General features: G+C 44.2%; 1 protein-coding gene across 2 annotated transcripts in view; it reads left to right on the forward strand.

Moving 5' to 3' along the window:
• Positions 1 to 25,717, forward strand: part of bbs9 (Bardet-Biedl syndrome 9) — a 597,963-nt gene that overhangs the window by 57,565 nt on the left and 514,681 nt on the right. For both annotated transcript variants that reach the window (XM_072466853.1, XM_072466854.1), the window contains exons 10-14: positions 9,764 to 9,945; positions 13,780 to 13,856; positions 14,511 to 14,561; positions 19,406 to 19,508; positions 20,071 to 20,175. In XM_072466853.1, coding sequence (XP_072322954.1) covers positions 9,764 to 9,945; positions 13,780 to 13,856; positions 14,511 to 14,561; positions 19,406 to 19,508; positions 20,071 to 20,175 — 518 coding nt within the window. The remainder of the gene's footprint in view (positions 1 to 9,763; positions 9,946 to 13,779; positions 13,857 to 14,510; positions 14,562 to 19,405; positions 19,509 to 20,070; positions 20,176 to 25,717) is intronic.

The raw sequence follows: 25,717 nt of genomic DNA on the forward strand, positions 1-25,717 counted from the left end.
ATTGCATTGAGTATGCTGCAATTATTTTTGTCAGAATGGTGCCCAGTAAAACTGGTGCCATGGTGGATGACGTTTCCTGAGAAATATTTGGTAATGTCAACACACAGAGAGAATTCTTTTATCACAGTTTGGAGAGTTGGGTTAAGAGATCCAAAGTTGTTTGAAGTCTGTTGGCTTTCTTTTATTTTTATCAGACTGTATCTCCACTTTCACTGCTCTTAATGCACAGCCCTTTCAGTCACCAACCTCCTAAGCTCAGAGTGATGATAAACTGAAATTTGATGCGACCAGAGGTTTTTTTTAACCTCCTTCTCGGTAAGGTAGCATTAGTTTTCAGTTCTCACTGGAGCCTGCCAATTTGAAAAAATATTTTTAACAAAAATAATTTATTTCCAACTTGGAAAATCCTGAGCTAAAATAAATAATTGGAGAAAACAATTGTGCTGAGTTAACGTTTGCAACTTCTACAAAACAATCTAGAATTGTTTCCGATAAATAACGTAAACGCGGTGGCCTTGGATAATGTGTATTGTTTCATATTTTTTATATTATAAACTGTCAGGTTGTGAAACATGAGCCTGCCATTCAACTTGGCAATGTCACACTTTTACTGCATATCCATGGTGAAGAAAATTGCATCGTTAAATTCGAAAGAACTATCATGAGAAAGCATAATTCAAAGGATGTCCAGTAAACTGGAGACACATTTAGGAACATTATACTAAATAATCTTTACCCAGTTGTCATACACAAAGGAATGGATTAGCCCAAATGACCATTGTGAGTAATCGCAGGGTTATGATTTCTTTACAACATTTGAATGCTGCAATTTAGCAAGTATCTCATGTTCCCTGCCCTGTTTCAGTGCCATAGATGGCTGTGCTCGGACCACTCCTCGTTTTCTTTGGAAGTACATGCTTCTCCCTCCTATACTCGGAGGTCCATTGAACACTGGTGTTGATTGCACTCTGTGTGAGGATGAACTTCATGACATTGGTCTATAATTTGCCTCTTAGCAGATTCATCTAGTGCCTCTACGTGCAGAAAGAGCCCATCGAGTCCGCACCGACCCTCTGAAAGGGCGCCCCGCTCAGGCCCACTCACCCGCCGCATCCCCGTAACCCCACCTAACCTTTGGACACTGATCATCGCCAATCCACCTAACCTGTACGTCTTTGGCCTGTGGTAGGAAACGAGCACCCGGAGGAAACCCACGCAGACACGGGAGAATGTACAAACTCCAGACACACAGTCACCCAAGGTCAGAATTGAACCTGGGTCCCTGGCGCTGAGGCAGCAGTGCTAACCACTGTGCCGCCTCACAAAGTAGTACTGATTTAGCTGAAGTTAGTCAAATATATAGGCAGAAAAGAGCATTGATGAATACAGTTCTCAAGTTGAAGAAAACCAGGATTAAAGAGCACGGTAAGGGGATGATCTGGCACCATCCCCAGGGGATGGCGCTGGGGAAAATGGGTTCTGTACCATTGGGATGGTCTACACCTGAACCGTGCTGAGGCTGATGTTCTAGCGAGTTGCATAACTCCGGAAATAAAGAGAGGTTTAAACTGAATAGTGGGGCAAGGGATCAAATTTGGGAAGATGTGATGAACTAAGGAGTAGAGACCAGGCAAGGTACCATTATGGGAAAACAGATTGTGACAGGAAGGGACAGAGTGTACAAGACTAAGAGTAAATCAGCAGACAAAATAATAAAAGACTGAAAGGCTCTGTATCTAAACGCACATAACATTTGGAACAAAACAGATGAACCGATGGTGCAAATAGAAATGAAGAAGTAAGAACATTACAGAGACATGGCTGCAGGATGGCATCATTGGAATCTGACTCTTGAAGGGTGTGATGTTTAGGAGCGGTTTGAGTTAAGATGAGAAATGATAAAGGCAAGAAGTAACTTGTGGGAGTGGTGAACAGGCCCTCTAATTGTAAGTACACAGTGGGACAAAGTATAAAAGAAGATATCTTGGGAAAATGTCAGAAAGGTACGGTGATAATCACGGGGGATTATAATCCACATACAGATGGATAAAGTTAGTATTGATGAGGAGTTCATAGAATGTTTTGGGATAGTTTCTTAGAATAGCACATTCAGGGACCAACCAGAGGGTAGGCTATAGTAGACCTGTTATTGTGTAATGAGATAGGATTAACCTCAGAGTGAAGGCACCTGTAGGTAACAGTGATCATAACATGATTGAATGTTGCATTCAGTTTAGGGAAAGAAGTGTGTGTACAAGACTAGTATTTTGGGAACTTTCAATGGTGGCATGTAGGAGAAGGTTGCACATTAAGGTAGCTCCCCCCCCGGGCCCTTGATTTTTGCTCCTTTTTTCCCAATTCCCAGGGGAAATTGGCAGACAAACCCGGGCCATCTAATTGTATTTGACGAAAGGATGTCGAAAGCTGCGAAAAAGACTGTTGGAAAGAAGAGTACGAGTGGTAGTCCTTCGCCGGAGCCAGAGAGGGTGCACAGTTCGTTGGGAAGGAAGATGGCGGAGGCGACATCAGTGGGTGTGGCCGCTCCTATCACAGTGGCAATGCTGAATGGGTGTAAATTGAGAGGTGGATACTCAACAAGACTTTGGTGTCCTCGTGCATCAGTCGCTGAAAGTAAGCGTGCAGGTACAGGAGGCAGTGAAGAAGATAGATACATAGATGATAGGTGCAGGAGGAGGCCTTTTGGCCCATTGAGCCTGCTCCGCCATTTATCACGATCATAGCTGATCATCCAACTCAATAGTCTAATCCTGCTTTCTCCCCATAGCCTTTGACTCCATTTGCCCCGTGCCAAATCTAGCCTACTCTTGAATATATTCAATGTTTTAGCATCAACTACTTCCTGTGGTAATGAATTCCACAGGCTCACCACTCTTTGGGTATGTTGACCTTCATAGCGAGAGGATTTGAGTACAGGAATAGAGATGTTTTGCTGCAATTGTATAGGGCATTGGTGAGGCCACACCTGGAGTATTGTGGGCAGTTTTGGTCTCCTTCTCTGAGGAAGGATGTTCTTGCTATGGAGGGAGTGCAGCGAAGGTTTACCAGACTGATTCCTGGGATGGTGGGACTAAGTCAGTTAGGATTATATTCATTGGCGTTTAGAAGAATGAGAGGTGATCTCATAGAAACGTATAAAATTCTAACAGGATTGGACAGAGTAGAATGTTCCCAATGGTGGGGGAGTCCAGAACGAGGGGTCATAGATTGAGGATAAGGGGTAAACCTTTTAGGATTCATGTGAAGATTAATTTCTTCACCCAGAAAGTGGTGAATCATAGAATTATAGATTGATAGAATCATAGAAAAGTTACAACACAGAAGGTTGGGCAGCACGGTAGCATTGTGGATAGCACAATTGCTTCACAGCTCCAGGGTCCCAGGTTCGATTCCGGCTTGGGTCATTGTTTGTGCAGAGTCTGCACGTTCTCCCCGTGTGTGCGTGGGTTTCCTCCGGGTACTCCGGTTTCCTCCCACAGTCTAAAGATGTGCAGGTTAGGTGGATTGGCCATGATAAATTGCCCTTAGTGTCCAAAATTGCCCGTAGTGTTGGGTGGGGTTACTGGGTTATGGGGATAGGGTGGAGATGTTAACCATGGGTTGGGTGCTCTTTCCAAGAGCTGATGCAGACTCGATGGGCCGAATGGCCTCCTTCTGCACTGTAAATTCTATGATTCTAAGAGGCCATTTGGCCCATCTTGTCCAATCCAACCCGAGGACACCCAGGTGCCCTTTCTAATCCCACCTTCCTGCACTTGGCCCAGAGCCCTGTAGCTTAGAGCACTTAAGGTGCAGATCCAGGTTCTTCTTAAAAGAGTTTAAGGTCTCTGCCTCCACCACCAACTCGGGCAGCGAATTCCACACTCCCACTACCCTCTGCATAAAAAAGTTCTTCCTCATGCCCCTCTACACCTTCTGCCACTTATCTTGAATATTTGTCCCCTGGTTCTAGAATTCTCCACCAAGGGAAACTATTTTATCCTGTCCACTATCTCCTCCCCTCATAATTTTGTGCACCTCAATTAAGTCACCTCTCATCCTTCTTTGTTGCAAGGAAAATATCCCCAACCTATCCAATCTCTCCTCGTATCCACACTTTTCCAGCCCTGGCAACATTCTTGTGAACCTCTTATGCACCCTCTCCAGAGCAGTAACATCCTTCCTGTAATGTGGTGACCAGAACTGCACACAGTATTCCAGTTGTGGCCTCACCAGTGTTTTATACAATTCCAACATTATATCCTTATTTTTATATTCTATACCTCTGCCAATGAAGGAGAGCATTCCATATGTTTCCTTAACAACCTTGTCTATTTGAACTGCTGCCTTTAGGGACCTGTGTACCTGTACGCCAAGATCTCTCACTTCATCCACCCATCTTAGTATATTCCCATTTATTGTGTACTCCCTATAACTGTTTGACCTCCCCAAATGCATGACCTCACACTTCTCCGTGTTAAATTCCAACTGCCACTTTATCGCCCACTCCACCAATCCATCTATATCATTTTGGAGATTTTAGCTGTTCTCCACAGTGTCCACCACTCAGCCAATCTTTGTGTCGTCTGCAAATTTCCCAATCGCGTCCCCAAGTTCACGTCCAAATCGTTAATGTATATCACAAACAATAAGGGACCCAACACCGAGTCCTGTGGGGTACCACTTGAAACAACTTTCTATTTGCAAAGCCAGCCATCGATCATTACCCTTTGCTTCCTGTCACTAAGCCAACTTTTTGTCCGGTTTGCCACATTGCCCTGTATCCCATGAGCTTTCACTTTCTAATCATAGAATCATAGAATTTACAGTGCAGAAGGAGTCTGCCCATCGAGTCTGCACCGGCCCTTACAAAGAGCACCCTACCGAAGCCCACATATCTACCCTTTCCCTGTAACCTAGTAACCCCCACTTAACATTTTTTGGACATTAAGGGCAATTTAGCATGGCTAATCCATGTAACCTGCACATCTAGACTTGACCAATCTGCCATGTGGGACTTTGTCAAATGTCTTGCTAAAATCCATGTACACCACATCCACTGCACTACCTACATAAACCCTTCTCGTCACTTCCTCAAAGAATTCAATCAAATTTGTGAGGCAAGACCTTCCTTTAACATAGAATCATAGAATCCCTGCAGTGCAGAAGGAGGCCATTCGGCCCATCATGTCTGCACCGACCCTCTGAAAGAGCACCCTAACCTAGGCCCAATCCCCCACCATATCCTTGTAACCGCACCAAGGGACAATTTAGATACCCAATCCACCTAACTTGCGCATCTTTGAACTCTGGGTGTAGATTGGAGCACCCGGAGGAAACCCACAAATCCCTGGGAAGAATGTGCAAACTTTACACAGACAGTAAGGTCGGAATTGAACCCGGGCCCTGGCACTGAGAGACAGGAGTGCTAACCACAGTGCCACCGTGCTGCCTGAGGAATCGATGCAATTCGCTACCACAGAAAGTAGTTGAGACCAAAAAGTAATTTCAAGAAGGAATTAGATATAGCTCTTGGGGCTAAAGGGATCAAGGGACATGGGGGAAGGGCGGGATCAGGGTATTGAACTTGATGATCAGCCATGATCATAATGAATGGCGGAGCAGGCTCGAAGGGCCGAATGGCCTCCTGCTTCTATTTTTTATATATGTTTCTATGTATGTAATGGCACTCAAATTTGAAAAGCAATTTGGTAAACACTTCGAAAGACAAGGAAGGGAGATGGTGGAGACCCTCAAAATGTCTATTGAGGAGGTGCTGGGCCCGATAAGAGAGAAATTGGGAAGAACTTCAGAGGCCATCAGAGGGTGGTCTCCAGGAGGGCGCGGCGGGGGACGCGGCAAGGGGGTGAGGGGCGCGATGGGGCGGACGGGGGATGCCATAGGTAGTGAAGGGCGAGAGAGTGAGCGATTTGTTCCTGGAGAGGCGGTTTGCTAGTCGAGAGGAATTGATGGAAAGGTTTGGGTTCAGTTCATTCAGATATCTTCCAAGTTCGCAACTTTGCAAAATGGATTTTCCCAACATTCCCCATGACACTACCAACATCTTGAATGGAGAGGGTTCTTTCGCAGGGTTGGAGAAGGGGAGGTCTTCCGGTATTTATGGACGGATTATATTGGAGGATTCAGTGTCGGTGGAGGGGGTTAAGGCTAGGTAGGAAGAGGGGGGGTTAAGGCCTATTTTGGATGATGAGGTGTGGAGCGAGGCCCTTGTGTAGGGTGAACTCCTCTTCCTCGAGCACGAGGCTTGGTTTGACCCAACTGAAGGTAGTTTTTACGGTGCACCTGACTGAGTCCAGAATGAGCCATTTCTTTGCAGGGTTGGAGGACAGGTGTGAACACGGTTCAAGATGTCCAGCTAACCACGTGCACATGTTCTGGCCTTGTCCCAGGTCTGAGGGTTTTTGGGTCGTTTTTGGCATCATGCCGCTGATTCTGAAGATTGAGGTGGGGCCCTGTCCTTTAGTGGCCATATTTAGGGTGTCAGACAGGCCGGAGCTGCAGGCGGGGGCCGGTGTCCTGGCCTTCGCCTCGCTGATTGCCCGGAGGTGAGTGCTGCTGGGGTGGAGGTCAGCTTCTCCACCCAGTGCCTCGGTGTGGCTGGGAGACCTGATGGGGTTCCTCTACCTCGGGAAAGTTGAGTACACTGTCCGGGGAGCAATCGAGAGATTCTATCCGAGAGGCAGCCTTTTATTGTGTATTTCAAGGAATTGGTCACTGTTCGTTGTTAAAGTGTGGGGGGGGGACTATTTTAGGTTTTTATTTTTATGCATGTAACTTTACCCTTTTTTGTTATTTTGTATTGTGCAAAGTTAAAAATGTCATTTAAAATATTTTTCAAACAAACATGCAATTATGAGGCATGAAAGTGGAGCTAGCTGGTGAGCTGGTAAATGTGCTAATGGGATCGGTCAATAGCGTTTCGGTGGAAGATATTTAATACGATATTTCAGAATACACAATTGACACATTCCGGTGAGAAAGAAAAAATTCCAAGGGTTCAACTAAAAAAGTTAAAGACAGTATCAAGCTTAAAGAAAAAGCATGTAATTGTGCAAAAACTGCTTGGCAAGAATAGAGAATAGCTAAGAATGACAAAAAGATTGATAACAAAGAACAAAGAAAAGTACAGCACAGGAACAAGCCCTTTGGCCCTCCAAGCCTGTGCCGACCATGCTGCCCGTCTAAACTACAATCTTCTACACTTCCTGGGTCCGCATCCCTCCATTCCCATCCTATTCATGTATTTGTCAAGATGCCCCTTAAATGTCACTATCGTCCCTGCTTCCACCACCTCCTCCGGCAGCGAGTTCCAGGCACCCACTACCCTCTATGTAAAAAAACTTGCCTCGTACATCTCCTCGAAACCTTGCCCCTCGCATCTTAAACTGTTCCCCTCCTTAAACCATAAGGAGGGAAAAAAATAAGGAGGCAGTACGAGAGAAAGCTAGCTAGTAATATTAAGAAATATCGTAAGAGTTTCTATAAATATTTTAAAAAGTGAGCATTGGTCCAATAGAGAGTGCGTCTGGAGAATTGATAATGTAATGTAGGGAGATGGTGGAAGAGTTAGACAGGTATTTTGCATCAGCCTTCACTATAGAGGACACACATAACATCCCAGAAATAGCTGTAAATCAGGAAATGGGCTGGGGGAACTCAGAAAAATTACAATTACCAGGGAAGTGATACTGAGCAAATTGTTGGGGCTGCAGCTGACAATTCCCAGAGCTTCACTCAAAAGTCTAGCACAGGGGTAGTGCCACACAACGCGATATGTTGTCTCCACAAGGACTGTCAGGTGGTCACTTCTACCGATACTGTCATGGATTGGTGAGGATGAGATCAAGTATGTTTTTCCCTCTTGTTGGTTCCCTCACTATCTGCTGCAGTCCGAGTCTAGCGTCTGGTTCCTCCGGTTTTGTTCCTTTTTTGTGTTTTTGTAGTCGTTGAATACAACTGAGTGGCTTGTGAGGGCATTTCAGAGTCAACCACATTGCTGTAGGTCTGGAGTCACTTGTCGGCCAGACCGGGTAAGGATGGCAGATTTCCTTCCCTGAAGGACATTAGTGAACCAGATGGGTTTTTATAACAATTGGCACTGGATTCAGTTATCATTAATGATAATGGTTATCATTAGACTTAATTCCAGATATTTTTATTGAGTTTAAATTCCACCACCTGCCGTGGTGGGATTTAATCCGGGTCCTCAGATCATTATCCTGGGCCTCTGCTAACATTGCATTGCCTTCCTAACTGCCGACTGAGCCTGTACGTTAACCTGAAGAGAATCCTGAACTAGGACTCTGAAGTCCCTTTGAGCTTCTGATTTTCTGGAGCGTTTCCGAGTTAGAAAATAGTCTATGCCTCCATTCTTCCTACCAAAGTGCCTGACCTCACACTTTTCCACATTGTATTCCATCTGCTACTTCTTTGCCTACTCTCCTAGCATGTCCAAGTCCTCCTGCAGGCCCCCTACTTCCTCAATACTACCTGCCCCTCTTAAGGCAGATCTAGATAGATTGTTGATTAACAAGGGGGTGAAAGGTTGGCAGGGGTAGGCAGGAATGTGGGGTTGAGATTTTAATCAGATCAGCCAGGATCCACTTGAATGACAGAGCAGGCTCGAGGGGCCGAGTGGCCCACTCCGCCTAATTTATACGTGCATATGTTGTTATCTGGAATAGCTCCTTGCTTGATGGCAGTGGAGATGTGGCTTTGACAGTCAGCTCAAGGTCGAGGAGAATATTTAAAGTTCCACAGCGGCACATTTAACCTGGGAAAACAACTGGGAACATTTATGGAGTTAGAACGAAAACATAGCAATGTTGGTGAGAACTCGAAAGGACAAATAAAATAACAATAGTGCTTGATGGACTAAATGGTCTTTCCTACCCACATGTAACCTTGAATTTCATAGTGGCTGGCAGGTAGAGTCAGGAGATACTGGGGAAAAGAATCAGTATTGAAATCAACAGATGCTGAGAAGAAGATTGATCATTGAGATGTGGCTGACCAAGGGGGTCTCTCCTGGTGCTGTGAACCTCAGATTTTGAGGAGTTCACACAAGGGGTGGTGATAGTGGTGCGTATGTAGTTTGGGAGTGATAATGGCTGGGAATTTCTCCCCCGCTGTTCCTGCTTGGGTGCTGTAACTTTGCTGAACTCACAGCAGAAACCTCAGTTATGTCACTATGCAGGAACAGTGCGAGGAAATTCAGAGCCAGTGACTTCAGGACCTGAAGAGAAATGTTAAAGATATGGTGGCAGTTACAAAGTGGAGGGGTTGAGGTTTGCCTGTTTAAGCTGTGTTGACAGCAAACGTGAATTGGCTGCGGCTCTCCTCCTGCATGGGGAATAGTTGACAATGGCAGCAGGAGTAGTGCATTAAAGGCAAGATGATTGATCCATTGGTGAATTAGAGTCTGGAAGGCCATTATTAAACTGAGTGAGGAACCAGCATTCTCCCCATTTCTCGATCCTAATCACACGATAATTTACTTTTAAAAATTCTACTCTCCACTGCCCTGGTCCTCGTTCTCAAATTTCAGCTTGCGCTATTAAATATATTCATGGAGAAAAGAAATTTAGCATGTGTGTCTCAGTTTTTAACAATAGTGCAATGATGCTGACAGTGATACAGACATGGGAACAAATCTGAAAATATATATATTTTAAATCAGGTCAGCTATGTTTTCTGTGTATGGTGGTGTTAAACTTGTAAATGTTTTAATCTCTTTCCTGTGCAGGGACTTGAAGGGAGTAGTGGTGACTTTAAGTGACAGTGGCCATTTACAGTGTTCATACTTGGGCACGGACCCTTCCTTCTTCCAAGCTCCAAAGGTGGAATCAAGAGAATTGGATTATGAGGAAATGGACACAGAAATGAAAGAACTTCACAAGGTCATCAGGGAAGCTACAAAAACACAAGGTGCACAAATGATCAAAAGTGTTGAGACCATCAGTCTGAAAAATGTCCCTTTGCTTAAATGTGTGTGATCTGTAATCTTCTAATAACATATAGTTCTGAAAGCTTCATGTTCTACGCAACATTAACACCCATTGATTATAATGGTTCACAGATAATAGCCAAGATTTTTCAGTAGTAATGACATTCATTGTTATTACTCCTCTGAAACTGACAGCTACTTCTCAAGTCTGCGCGTGTGCAGTTAAACACAGAAATCCAGAAGATGCTGTTAGTGATTATGTGTGTCTCTGTGGAATGTATTGGTGAAATCCCTACAAACTGCAATTAGAAGTCATTGAACCGACAGGAACAATCACAGAACTTGTCCTTTACAGTATGAGTTTCACTGTAAAAAAACCTGAATTTTTAACTGGGCACTAATTCGCAACTACTTCTAAAAAAAACTCTCTGACCCAGAAAAACTAATTTCATATTTGAATGTCAATTTCCCCTCATGATTAAGCTTCACGGGGCAGCACGGTGGCGCAGTGGTTAGTGCTGCTGCCTCACGGCGCCGAGGTCCCAGGTTCGATCCCGGCCCTGGGTCACTATCCGTGTGGAGTTTGCACATTCTCCCCAAATTTGAGTGGGTTTAACCCCCACAACCCAAAGATGTGCAGGGTAGGTGAATTGGCCACGCTAAATTGCCCCTGAATTGGAAAAAATGAATTGGGTATTCTTAAATTTATTTATTTTTTAAATTATTAAGTTTCACACTTTTGATTTTGTTTTCAATGTTTATATTTAAGTTTCTCTCTTAATCCCACATGTATGTCTCAATCTTTATTTCACTCTCTAAAAATAATAAAGAGCAAAGGATAAAACTTGCAGGAACATTGGGATCAAGCTGATGAGTAGAAACCAAAGAGAAAATGCTGGAAAATCTCAGCAGGTCCGGCAGCATCTGCAGGATTGCCTGGATTGCTCCGTGGAGAGTTGGCATAGACTCAATAACCGAATGGCCTCTGCCTCTGCTCTTAATGATTCTAATCAATGTGTGTAATTCCCTTGTTTGTTATTTATGAGAATACTTCCATGTGATTGGCTGCTTACCCTGCTTGATGACATCACTGTTGGGTCCGGAGACTTGGCGTCAGATTCAAATTAATGAGGGAATTCACCCCAAGAGTACCCTTCAAGGACCGAGGCAAGCACTGTCGCTTTTGCTGCTGACTTCAAAATCCACATCGACCAATTAGAAATTGCTTCACCATATGTTTTTTCCCTTATTTTAACAGCAGGTAGAACCTTGGATTGAAGATGTAAAATGTGAATCTACTTCCTGTAGCATAAGATGTCCCTTATGTTAAACAATTAAATACACAAACTAAATAATACAGTTTTACAGATTTTGAAATTAGTTGCACTTAACCAAAAAGATGTGAATCTGGAGCAAAAACTGAACACTTGATTAGCACTGCGGCCTCACGGCGCTGAGGGCCTGGGTTCCATCCCGGCTCTGGGTCACTGTCCGTGTGGAGTTTGCACATTCCCCGTGTCTCTGTGGGTCTCATCCCCACAAACCAAAGATGTGCTGGGTAGGTGGATTTGCCACACTTAATTGGAAAAAATGGAATTGGGTACTCTAAACTTATTTTTTAAAAACTGAACGGTAAATGTCATGTCTGACGAGCAGAGATGCGTTAACTTTGAGGTCTGGAACTTTCAGGTTGTTACAGATGAGTAGCATTAAAAAGAAGAGGTAAAAACCTACAACTTGTGCACAGCAGAACGATCGGCAAAGAGCTTGTGGAAAGCAGGAAACAGGATATGAAGAATAGATCCCCTTTACTTTGTGAAATTGTGGAGAACTATCTGTGCTTTGTTCACTCTGCTGCAGGGTTTTACTCAAAACGCAAATCTGTTTTTCTCTTTCAGATGCTGACTGGCACACTTTGCATTTTTAATATTTTTGTTTTGTCTTTAATCTAATTTGTGATTGTGTCAACTTCCATCTACCCCGTCAACTCAACCAAAACTGCACCTTTACTAATGTTGAGCTACATGAGTTTCCTTTGAAATATGTGGACACAGTAGGTTGTTGGCTTCACTCTTGTTTGATCAAAATCTGTTTGGAGCCTTCTCCTCACTATTCCTTCCGTTCACTTATTATGATATTTTGGTGGTTTTTGATGGTAACAGAAATGAGAAATGTTACTTTGCTAGGAATCGGAATACTTTTCATTTTGGAGCAGAGCATCCTCTGGTGTAATATTTGCCAAGTTCTCACATCAGCCATCCTGTGCACTTGTTGCGAAAATTGCCAATTAATAATCTTTATTAGTGTCACAAGTAGGCTTACATTAACACTGCAATGAAGTTACTGTGAAAATCCCCTAGTCTCCAAATTCCGGCGCTTGTTCGGGTACAGGGAGAATTCAGAATGTCCAATTCATTATCAAGTACTTCCTTGGGACTTGTGAGAGGAAACCAGAGCACCCGGAGGAAACCCTCGCAGACACTGGGGGGAACAGACAGTGACCCAAGCAGGAATCGAACTTGGATCCCTGGCGCTGTGAAACAACAGTGCTAACCACTGTGCTACCGTGCACAGTGCATGTGTCCGTGAAGAGGTGTGCCTCAAATCAGTCTGGCTTAGATTTGAGCCCAGGTTCCAGAGGTGAAGAGGCAGTACATATTCTTCTACACAACTCTATTTCCCCTTCTCCTATCTGCTTGGATCATTCATCGTACACTCGTGTCTGAACTGAAAATCTAGTGTCCTCAAATTGCAATACTTTCATATGCGGATTCTTACAGTGAAATTACTGCATCACAATATTTATACCTGATTACAATTCACCAGCTATGAATTAGTTCCTTTATTTTATTCAGTAGTAAAAACAGAAAACTCAGGAAATTCTTTGTGGGTCTGGCAGCATCTGTGGAGAGAGAAACAATTAACGTTTCAGGTTGATAACCTTTATTAAGAACTGAAAGTTCAGCTCTGTTTCTCCGCAAATGCTGCCAGATTTCTGACATCTGCAGTATTTCGCTTTTATCCTTATTTAGTAGTGCTGAATTAAAATACAGTGGCATTCTGAGGTTTACCCGAGTTCAGACAGAAAAGTAAAACAGGAAAGTGACCTGATTAATGACCATCAGCATAATGCTGTGAAAACTCGGCCTACATCTCGGGAAAACAGCTGATAACACTAATCACAACACTTGCTGATTTACTATTGGTAGGAAATGTTCAATGTTTCTCCAGGAGCCAAGAATGATGGCTAAGTGGACATTAACGAGAGGAAATAAGGGAAATGAGAAAAATGGAACAAGAAATAATCAATCTTGAGATAGTTGGTTTAAACAACACAAACATTTTTGGAACGTGGCCATTACTTTGATAACCCCTCACCCCCACTAGCTAAATTCTGCAACTTCACATTGATTGATTTATAGCTTGAAATGTCCCAATTAGTTAAGTTGAAACATTTAATTCGTACTTTGTTTTACCTAGTAAGAGTAATAAACAAATCAGCATCTGGGAAGTACTGTTCTGGAGTTAGTTTCAGGTATGCAGTGCTTCAACTTCCCATTTTCGACATCAGTGATCATCCCAATCCCTATTTTCTGGCCGAATGTTATGTTATGGTCTCTCCAGAACTGCAAAAGGCATATATTTGAATTGTCTGCTGGGAAATGACATGATTGATCAAATTGATTAGGCCTTTGATACATTGTTGATGACAGAAGGTTAATTTTTATTTCAAATCTGGTAATGTTATTAAAAGATGTAACGTATTGAAGATAATTACATCGTTTCTGTTGCATTTTTGTCCCCTTTTCTTTCAGATATTTTGCCCAAGTCTGAAAGCGACGATGATTTGAAAGTGAATGTTACTGTCTCCCCCAGCCTGGATGCAGTTTCCGTATGTGAAGCCAAATAAGTATTTACGGCATTTTTTGTTTTGCTTTTTTGAAAACGAACTGGCAGTGTAATCTGAGGGGGAGATGAAGGAAAGCAGTAACTGAATGCACAAACTGCAATTTCCCATGGACAATGTAAAGTGCTTTATGCTTCAGTTTCTGTGATAAACAATGGAAATAGTTCAGACAGGGCTGAAAGTCTTGAGTACTTGATAAGAAAGTAAATATATCCTACCTATCTCATTCCACATTCAATGGCCATATCTTGAAAGTAATATTAAAAATTAAGCAAAATAAAAGTCTGAGCTGCCTTTGAAAATTGTAGTCACATAAAGGACTTTTGTTTGTATAGAAAAGATGTAATATCACAGTGACAGCATATCATTTAACAAGCAACCCAGGAAGAGAAATGAAGGTCTGTCATGTAATGCACCAAGAGTTTGCAAAATCAGATCCCCTTGATCCAATAAGAATGAGCCTTTAATTTGAGGGGTGGAAAATTGAAGACTCAAAGTATTAAATGGACAAAATGATTGGTGTTTTATTGTGAGTTTACTGTTTCTGCTCGTTAAAGAACTGTATGTTGATACCGAAAGAAGCCCGGCGTCTAAATTAATTAGCACTCAATGATGGAAGCAATTTGTTTTTTTTGACAGCAAGCAGTTGATAACACAGTAGATGTGGCAGTTCCTTCCATCTCGCTGAAGGTATGGTACCAATATTTTCATTCACATAGTGAGGTGCAATTATCAATGTCAGTTACTTAATATAACATGAGAAATGTACAAGAGAATAAATAAGTTATTAATTATTATAATCTTTATTGTCACAAGTAGGCTTACATTAACACTGCAGTGAAGTTACTGTGAAAAGCCCCTAGTCGCCACATTCCGGCACCTGTTCGGGTACACGGGGAGAATTCAGAATGTCCAAGTCACCTAACAGAACATCTTTCGGGACTTGTGGGAGGAAACCGGAGCACCCGGAGGAAACCCACGCAGACACGGGGAGAATGTGCAGACTCCGCACAGACAGTGACCCAAGCCAGGAATCGAACCTGGGACCCTGGAGCTGTGAAGCAACAGTGCTAACCACTATGCTACCGTGCTGTCACTTTCCCATCAAAGCTCATCCCAAAAGTATTAAGGATGCATTCATTTGGTGTCAATGCGAAGTGAAATCCCAGAGTCAGGATTCAAGCTAAGCTTCGTCCTAACTAGCAGTGTTGAACATCGATTTGTCTGTGTTTTCAAGCTTCAGTTTCTCTCCACTGGTAGGGATCTAGCTAAGCTTGCTTTGATGTTTTAAAGAAAAACCTTCTGCTCCGGAATTGAATACCCATTGGAAAGGAATCTAACCCTATTCCAGAGTACTGTAGAATGATTTGTGTTTCATCAACTCTTATTTAAATAGCATCTTTAGTGCAATAAGATGCTCCAGGGCATTTCGCAGGAGGTTTATTTCATACTGGGCCACATAGGCGATATGGTAGATGGCCAAAAACTTAGTCAAATGGGTAGGTTTAACGTGGCATATTAAAGGAGGAATGAAAAATGGAGAGGTGGAGAAATATAGGGAGGGAATTTCAGAGCTTAGGGTTTCGGCATCTGAAGGCACATCTACCAATAGTGCAGCAGTTAAAACTGAGGATAATCAAGGAGCCAGAATTAGGTGAGCACAGATATCACGGGCTGGAAGGATGGGAGTTTGTTGTGGGGCTGGAGGAGATTACAGAGACAGGGAGGGATTTGAAAAGAAGAATGAGAATTTTAAAATTGATGTGTTGCTTGAACAGGATGCAGAGTAAGTCTACAGGAGCCAGCACAGGACAGTGGGTGAATGGGGCTTGGTTTGAGTAAGTACTTTGGCAGTAGATTATTGGATGACATCCAAGTCACAGAGAGTAGAAGGTGGGAGGCTGACCGGGAGAGTGTTAGAATGGTCAGCTCTGGAGGTAACAAATGAGTGGATGAGGTTTTCAGCTGCCAATGAGCTGAGGAAGGGCGGAGTCAGGCAATGTTGTGGAGGTGGGAGTCGGCAATCTTGGTGATGATGTGGGCATGTGGTTGGAGCTCATCCCAAGGTCAGAAATGATACCAAGGTTGTGAAGTCTGTTCAGCCTCCGACAGTTGCCAGGAAGAGGAATGGAGTCAGGCCGGGGAACAAAGTTTATGGTGGGGCCTGAAGGCATTTTTTTTTCTATTTTAACAGATTGTAGATGTCGCTGGCTAGGTCAGCATTTTGTTGCTTATATCTAATTGCCATTGAGAAGGTGGTGATGAGCCATCTTGAACCATTGCAGTCGGTGTGCTGTAGGTGCACCCACGGTGCCTGAGGCAGTTGTAGGTTTTTGGCACAGCAATATAATTGCAAGTCAGTGTGGTGTGTAACTTGGTTGGGAACTTGCAAGTGGTGGTGTTCCCATGCATCTGCTATCCTTGTCTTTCCATGGTGGAGGTTGCAGGTTTGGAAGGTGCGATCAAAGGCTTGGTGAGTTGCTGCAGTGCACCTTGTATATGGTACAGACTGCTGCCACTGTGCACTGGTGCATCGGATGCCGATTTAGCGGGCTGCTTTGTCCTGGATGGTATGGTGCTTCTTGAGTGTTGTTGGAGTTGCACACATCTAGTGGAGAGTATTCTATCACATTCCTGCCTTGTAGGTGGTGGGCAGGTTTTTGTGAGTTATTTGCTTCAGCCTCTGACCTGCTCTTGCAGTCACATAATTTAATTGGCTGGTCGGTGGTAACCCCAGCATATTGACAGTGGGGGATTCAGTGATGGTAATTTCATTGAATGTCATGGGGCGATGGTTAGATCATCATCATTTTCTTCAGCCCCCAAATTCTTTGCCATGTGCTACTTTGAGAACCCTGCTTTTCTGCTTTGGGCGACTCATTTCATTAAAAAAAAAAGAATTTAGAGTATCCAATTTATTTTTTTTCCAATTAAGGGGCAATTTAGTTTGGCCAATTCACCCACACTGCACATCTTTTGGGTTGTGGGGGCAAAACCCACACAAACATGGGGAGAATGTGCAAACTCCACATGGACAGTGACCCAGAGCCGGGATCGAACCTGGGACCTCGGCGCCATGAGGCAACTGTGCTAACCACTTGCGCCACCGTGCTGCCCTGACTCATTTCGTAATATTTTGAGTCACACCTGAAATACCTGTAATGTTCCCGGGTATTCCTGGAGTTCATTTTCCTATTATTGCTGCTTCAGTCCTGCCATCTGCTGCGGAATGCAGATCTGCTAAGAGTGCTTTCCACCTCCTGCTACTGAGTCCTTCATCCTCCATCCTTCATCCTTCATTCTTCGAACATCACGGCAAATGTTCCATTTGTGCCACCAAGGCTGCTGGAAATGACGACTTCCCCAGGAACGTTTTCAAGGCGGCAGACATTTGCTCCAAAATGGAATCTCCTTTCTGAGAACCAAACGCCAGTTATGGCCAGGAGCTGATATAAGCCACCTTAGCACAATCCAACAATTAAATGTGAGCACTGAATATGAATCTTCAGATTTAATGGATGTGATCTACCGGCCGCGTGCACCCAAAAGGCAGCATGGCACTGCAGTAAACACTGGGAGATCCCTCTGCCGGGATCCACCCGGCCCTCTGCCGGGATCCACCCGGCCCTCTGCCGGGATCCACCCGGCCCTCTGCCGGGATCCACCCGGCCCTCTGCCGGGATCCACCCGGCCCTCTGCCGGGATCCACCCGGCCCTCTGCCGGGATCCACCCGGCCCGTTGCGCCTCCCGAGATCTAACGTCATCTCGCAAGATCTCGCGATCTGAATCCCGCCCATTGTGGGCAGGATCACTATTTTGCAAATCTGCATATTAGAGTGAGAAAGCTGGTCTCCTGATCTACCCGAGGCGTTGGGATCTAACTCCTTCGCCTCGGAGATCTCGGCCGAGCAATGTTCAGTGCTGGTTTCCACAAACAGGGACCAGACGGGACAGTGCTTGCTGGAGTCTCCCAGGAGATTGGAGGCCCCCAGGTGCTTGCCCTCTGGGCAGGGTTGCAGCCTGGCACTGCTGGTAACCACTCTGGCACTGCCAAGGTGCCCAGGTGGCAGTGCCAGTTGGCAGGGGCACTGCCAGGGTGCCAGGCTGGCAATACAAAGGTGCCAAGCTGGCATTTTTCCAAGCCAGAGATTAGGCCCGGGGGTGCCATGTGCGGTGGGGTGTAGGAGAGCCCTCAGCACCCCCATGTGGGTGAGTTGGGGCTTTGGAAGGGTTCGGAGGTCGTGTCAGGGAGCCAAGCTCCTCAGTGCAGGAAAGGGGACTATGAATTGCCACGTCGGGAGTTCCCCGCGGAGGCCCTGAATTGAACCAGAGTCACGGTGTTTCTCGGCGCTGTGAGCACGGGGAATACCCGGCTAAATGCGCTCGTCAGGGACTCTGCTCCAATTTGGTTAAATCGCTCCCAATGTCTGCAATATTTTATACATTTTGTTAAAGATCATGATATATTCCTCAATAGAACCACTGTCTTTCAAAATCTTTCAAAGTCAGACCGTGCCTTGTAGGCAGTCAATAAATCACCTTTCTGGTAAATTTCATCAGGAAACCTGATAGAAGAGCCAAATCTTTCTCTGTGTCCAACTGACAGGCATCCAGCTCTTCAAATACTTTGCTTCTGATTTTACTTTTGTGAGGGACAGGCAATGCCAAAGCCAAGCCTCTTGCTGGAGACTTAACATAACCCATGTCCACATAGCCACTTTATTCTTCCACTGGTCTGAAGGTCCAGACTGTTGTCATATTTTGACTTAAAAGAATAAGTTTGAACCTTTGCCTTCAGGCAACCATTCTCTGCTGCCATGTTAAACATTAGACAGCCATTTGGTGAAGGAGACGCAAAGTCAAGCTTTACTCTGCTTGGGTTTATTCACAAGTAGTAGCTCCTCCCCCTATTCACCAATCCAGTGTCTGTTTACAGGGCAGCGCGGTGGTGCAGTGGTTAGCATTGCTGCCTCACGGCGCCGAGGTCTCCGGTTCGATCCTGGCTCTGGGTCACGGTCCGTGTGGAGTTTGCATATTCTCCCTGTGTTTGCGTGAGTTTCGCCCCCACAACCCAAAAAGATGTGCAGGGTAGGTGGATTGGCCGCGCTAAATTGCCCCTTAATTGGAAAGAAATGAATTGGGTATTCTAAAAAATTTTTTACGTGTCTCGTTACATGTGCTAAAATAATGAATGCCCCCCACCTGTTTATCCTTACCCTTAATAGAATTAACAAAGGGGGGGGGGGGGGGGGGTGACTGCCACTCAGCCCAACAGGTCTGTACTGGTGATTAAGCTCCATATGAGCCTCCACCTACTTTACCTAATCTCAACCTATATCCCAACCTTCTGTCAGGAATTAACTTGGTTATATTTCCATCGTACAAATTTAATCATTCAGGCTGAAACTCTGATCTTGGTATGAGCCCTTCATAAAGTGTAAGAAGATACCTCACATGGACATAAACACTTTTGTCACAAATAGTCAAAATAATCTGAAAAGATTGCCTAAGTTGCATTTATTTTTAAAACTAGGTCACAATTTGGAGCCGACATTCTGTTCAGGATGTGAAACTATTGGTTTGTGTGCAGTCTCCACTGGCAGTAACAGAAGATCAACTGAGCTTTGCTGTCATAGGTAAGTACATTTGCTGAAGTGGCCCAATCAGTCCCGACACCCGTGCCTTGGTTCGCTTGTGATTTATGTATTCTGAAAAATACTAGAAATTAATACATTCAAGTAGTGCCACCTTGGCAATATTGGGCTGGTAGCTGTTTGGGTCAAGCTTTCACTACACCTTCACCTGTTGCGTTAAAATTAATTCCATAAAGATCATCTTGATCACTTTGTACAATGAAATGGTTCCATTGTTACATCCCTGTATCATGATTTCATATGACTAGATGACCATAAATAACTATAATTTTCTGATTGTAAGTTGCACAGAGACCACTTATCGGAGGAAATCTGAGATGATATTTCGAGACAGCTTGAAATTTTAAGTGCTTGCATTCAAATGGAATGCTAAATTAACATTGTTACGCTCTCTCTCTCTCTTCCTAAATTAGTTTGTTCTGGCAAGTATTCAAAATCCAGATTAATAGGGATATTGTTTTTTAAACAGTTGCTTTATAAGTTCTCTGCAGTTTTTAAAGTTTCTTTGCAGCATTTTAAATATCAATGTTGTCTACCTTTATAGAACCTGGAACATCAAGGAGTGTCACCTTGTCTGTATTCCTGAAAGACAGCTTCCCACCTGCCGATCTGGGAGGAGATGCTGCGGTTTCCTATCGTACACCAACAGGTAACCATGCTTTCTGTTAGTTTGGAGCCAAAGGGGATTTAATCGAGCCCTAGTAATTCAACTCCTAAATGCCAGTCTTGAACTGCTGATTAACACTGATTCGTTAATGATTGCCTACTTGAAAAGTAAATTTGGATCAGAACGAAATGACAGCACCTGTAATGATATAAATACTAATTATTGTAATCTGTCATACTTGATTTCCTAAAGTGCAGAAATTGTTAAATCCTATAAACTCTTTTGAGTCTTTTTTTAATTGAACATATAAAAGGTAATTTGCTGTAATTTGGAATTTATTAAATGAGTGACAGACCTATAATCCATGAGGCCCAGAGTGAATGAAGAAATTTGGCCTCTTTGCTTTTACAGTGTCAGTTGCTGCTCCTAAATCCAAATCCACTCCAATAGAGATGCTGTCGGCGGGGAAGCTGACTTCGTATTCTGCAGGGGTGGATTGGCTATTTGCCTACTTTCCATGTTGTCGCATCATCTGTATACTTCCGTGGATGTTTCCCCACCTTAGAAGCAAGTAGATTTGAAATAACTGAACACATTTGAAAGCAGATAAAGCTAACAGTTGGAGATCTTAATGATCCAATCTGTCCCATCATTATTTGTGCTTAGTGAGTCCTTGTCTAGAAATATTGAACAATAGAACTATTAAATAAAAAGGAATAGAGACAGTGAGTAGTCTGGATGTGGTGATGATCTGGTATAAAGTTGACATTTCTCTCCTAGCCCCAAAAGATACAATATAGTTGACTACCTCAACCAGAAGAGTGGTTGCTTCACGAGAACTGAGCAAATTTAATCAAATCTCTAAAATGAAGTTCCCATAGGTGCTTTTGCCTTAGCAGGACGCACTGAAAACTGTTCCTGCTTGATGGACAGCAAAGCAATGACTAGTCTATGCACTGAGACAGATTGTTGCCACTCTTCGTTTTTTTCTGAAAAACCAAGGGTCTGGAGTATTTCTCACAATTTTGATAGTTGGCTTTTCTTTCCTGCTTCAGGGTGGGGAATCTTCTCAAGGGTGATGCTACTCTGCTGCTATAGCATCTTCAGAAAGCCTATTTCCTGTGTAAATGTTGTGTCTGTTGCAATTCCCCCAAAGCTGAGCAGCTCTGAGGAAGTTCCCATCCCAGTATCTTTGCTGTAACTAACTGTTGAGAGTTGTGGAAGAGCAGCTTGGATTGGATTGCATTGCCTTCCTTCCAAAGAAGATTACTTGGAAGCTGCAGTGATGCTACATTCTGTCATTTCTAATCTGTTTTCCCCCCATTTACTCCCAAGCTGTCTTGGTGCTTGTCCAGGAGATAGCTGAGTAAAAGCAATGAATAGAAAAGACGGTTTTCTCACTGGAACTAGAAATGCCAATGACAGAAGTGGCAGGTTGATAAGGACACCAGAGTTAACGAAATTAACCCTTAAACATATCTATCTAATATATTAAATTGTAGGTATTTTTCAAACTGTTATCTCGGGCGAAATTCTCCGGAAACGGCGCGATGTCCGCCGACTGGCGCCCAAAACGGCGCAAATCAGACGGGCATCGCGCCGCCCCAAAGGTGCGGAATGCTCCGCATCTTTGGGGGCCGAGCCCCAACCTTAAGGGGCTAGGTCGGCGCCGGACGAATTTCCGCCCTGCCAGCTGGCGGAAACGGCCTTTGTTGCCCCGCCAGCTGGCACGGAAATGACATCTCCGGGCGGCGCATGCGCGGGAGCGTCCAGCGGCCGCTGACAGCTTCCCACACATGCGCAGTGGAGGGAGTCTCTTCTGCCTCCGCCATGGTAGAGACCGTGGCAGAGGCGGAAGGGAAAGAGAGCCCCCACGGCACAGGCCCGCCCGCGGATCGGTGGGCCCCGGTCGCGGGCCAGGCCACCGTGGGGGCACCCCCCGGGGTCAGATCGCCCCGCGCCCCCCCCAGGACCCCGGAGCCCGCCCGCGCCGCCTTGTCCCGCTGGTAAGGTAGGTGGTTTAATTTACGCCGGCGGGACAGGCATTTTAGCGGTGGGACTTCGGCCCATCTGGGCCGGAGAATCGCGCGGGGGGGGCCGCCAACCGGCGCGGCGCGATTCCCGCCCCCACCGAATATCCGGTGCCGGAGACTTCGGCAACGGGCGGGGGCGGGATTCACGCCAGCCCCCGGCGATTCTCCGACCTGGCGGGGGGTCGGAGAATCTCGCCCCTGATCTTTATAAACCTGAGCAACTGGTAGAGGTTTGTCCTTTAATGCTGGCTCTGTTCTGTGTCGTTCTGAGTGTAGACTCGTTTTCTGCTGCCTCTGGAAGCTAGTTGTTGGTGGACTGAATTTTGAACGAAACCAGTTTGTTCTTGGAATATTGCTTATTCCTCTGATCCCGCACATCACTTCCTATGCAATTAATTACTTGTTGCTGGGATTCATTAACTATTGTTATGAACACGAGCATGACAGATGTTTTGTGTACAAAACAATCCCACAATAAATGACCAGCTAATTGATTTGTCAGATGTTATCTCAGGTAGAAACATTGGTCAGTACACAATTCCCTTGATTGAAATGTATTTACTTGCACGAGCACACACCCATGTGTTCAGGCACGTTCAGCGCGGTGGACAAGGGGAAGCGGTGGATCTGGTGTATCTGGATTTTCAGAAGGCATTCAATAAGGTGCAGCACAAAAGGCTGCTGCATAAGATAAAGGTGCACAGCATTACGGGTAATGTATTAGCATGGACAGAGGTTTGGTTAACTGACAGAAAGCAAAGAGTGGGGATAAATAGGTGTTTTTCTGGTTGACGATCAGTGGCTAGTGGTGTCCCTCAGGGATCAGTGTTGGGACCGCAATTGTTTACAATTTACACAGATGATTTGGAGTTGGGGACCAAGTGTAATGTGTCAAAGTTTGCAGATGACACTAAGAAAAGTGGTGTAGCCAAGTGTGCAGAGGACACTGAAAGTCTGCAGGGGGATATAGATAGTTTAAGTGAGTGGACAAGGGTCTGGCAGATGGTATACAATGTTGGTAAATGTGAGGGCGTCCATTTTGGTAGGAACAACAGCAAAATGGACTATTATTTAAATGGTGAAAAATTGTAGCTTACTGCTGTGCAGAGGGACCTGGGTGTCCTTGTGCATGAATTGCAAAAAGTTGTTTTGCAGGTGCAGCAGGTAATTAAGAACGCAAATTGAATGCTGCCCTTCATTGCTAAAGGGATGGCAATGAAGGTTATGTTGCAGCTGTATAGGGTGCTGGTGAGGCCACGCCTGGAGTACTGTGTACAGTTTTGGCTTCCTTGAGAAAGGATGTACTGGCACTGGAGGGTGTGCAGAGGAGATTCACTAGATTGACTCTGGAGTTGAGAGGATTGGCTTATGAGGAGAGACTGAGTAGACTGGGACTATACTCATTGGAATTTAGAAGAATGAGGAGGGAATCTTATGGAAACATATAAAATTATGAAGGGAATAGATAGGATAGAAGGTTGTTTCCACTGGTGGGTGAACCTAGATTTAGGACTGAGTTGAGGAATGTCTTCACCCAAAGGGTTGTGAATCTGGAATTCCCTGCCCAGTGAAGCAGTTGAGGCTACCAAGATGAATGTTTTTAAGAAAAAGATAGATAGATTTTTGAACAGTAAAGGGATTAAGGGTTATGGTGAGCAGGCGGGTAAGTGGAGCTGAGTACAGAAAAAGATCAGCCATGATCTCATTGAATGGCGGAGCAGGCTCGAGGGGCCAGATGGCCTACCCCTGCTCCTAGTTCTTATGTTCTTATGATTCATACGTTCAGTCAGGGGTGTGTTTTGTTGGAAGGGAGAGAGAGAAGCAAGTTTGTGGGCTGCAAAGTGTGTTGGTGAGGTGTACGACATCCACAGCCATGCTTTGATTCTGAAGCACAGTAACTATTGAGCTTTGTTGACTGTTATAACCACATAAACAATACTACAGGATACGCTAATGGGCAAATAATATTTCAACTAAATTATGTGTTCTGTGTTTTATAAAGAATTTACTGATAAATCAGCCGTGCCAAAGTAATTCTACATTTCTGAAGCGAGTCCTATTTGACTCCAAAGATTAACTCTGTCTCCTTCCCCAAAGATGCTGCCAGAGTTGCTGAATATTCCCAGCACTTGTTTAATTCCACAGATGTAAACATTTAAGACAATGCAGATATTAAGAAGGAATGGGCAGACACTCTTTCCCAGGGTGGAGGGGTCAGTCTCCAGGGGGCATAGGTTTAAGATCTATGGGGCAAAGTTTAGAGGAGATGTGCGAGGCAGGTTTTTTTACACAGAGGGTGGTGAGTGCCTGGAACGCGTTGCCAGGGGAGGTTGTGGAAGCAGATACAATAACGGCATTCAAAAGACATCTTGACAAATACATGGATAGGATGGGTATAGAGGGATATGGCACTAGGAAGTGCTGAGGGTTTTGGCCAAGGTTGGTATCATGACCAGTACAGGTTTGGAGGGCTGTATTGTTCTTTGAATGAACAAATTTGACATAGATAATTCAAAATAACAATATCCTTTGAAATACATTTGCTGTATTTAACTTGCAATCAATTCAGCCAGCATTTTGCAAAAAGGTTTTTACACTAAATATGTCAATGTCATAATATGACCTTCCTACAGAGGGCAGCAGATACTGGCTGAAATAAATCTGTAATGGATTTTAATAGGCAACGTGGACTAAATTGTATTCTGCATTTTGTCAGTACTGCAAGATAAGGAAATTAAAAAATATTATTCGAAGGGAAGAAAATTTGGACCATAGACTTATCTGCCTAATGGGTGATCTCGCTATGTGTGACTTCACAGGTGAAATATTTGGCTTATTTGATCGACTCTTATTTTGTTCTCTGTGCTGCAAATTGTCATTCAACATTTAAATAATATTTTAGATATTTTTATTAATTATCACACTACACTTCCTTCCATTTCTGTACTCTGGTCAGCACACCTCCTTCAAACAATCCCATGCAAAAACCAGTTCACTGGTCATTGGTCTCGATCTATAGTGAGGCCATTCATTTTCCTGTTTGCCTCTGGAACCAGAGTGACTGTGTTTCACAGATATACCATTAGCTTTCAGACATCCAGAACATTTGATAAGATGCTATGTACCTGTAAATCCTTCCAGATCATCTTCCATTCTCTACTTTGACTATCTGTTTACTGGATAATTGAGTGAAAATAATAATATCCAGTTTGTACAGGATTAATTGTACCATTTGTCTTTGATTCTTACCCCCTTGAGTAAAATAAATGATTGTGAAAACTTGCCACACTAAACAGCAGCAGCCCAGAACTTCAATCAAGGCTATGAAAAACAGTTCAAACATCTCGGGCCTCCATTGCATTGAATTTAATGTTAATTCAGTGGCACAAAGCTCTTGCTGCAGCTACACTCCGGCCCTTTCTCCACTCTGCCAGTTGGCACAATTTCCAAATTTGCAGATGGCGCAAAAGTTGGAAGAGTTGTTAACAGCAAGGAAGATAGTAAATAGGGGAACATCGGCTATTGCACTCGACAGACGCGTTCAGAAGAAA

The sequence above is a fragment of the Scyliorhinus torazame genome, chromosome 11, assembly GCF_047496885.1.
Source record: "Scyliorhinus torazame isolate Kashiwa2021f chromosome 11, sScyTor2.1, whole genome shotgun sequence".
NCBI lineage: Eukaryota > Metazoa > Chordata > Chondrichthyes > Carcharhiniformes > Scyliorhinidae > Scyliorhinus > Scyliorhinus torazame.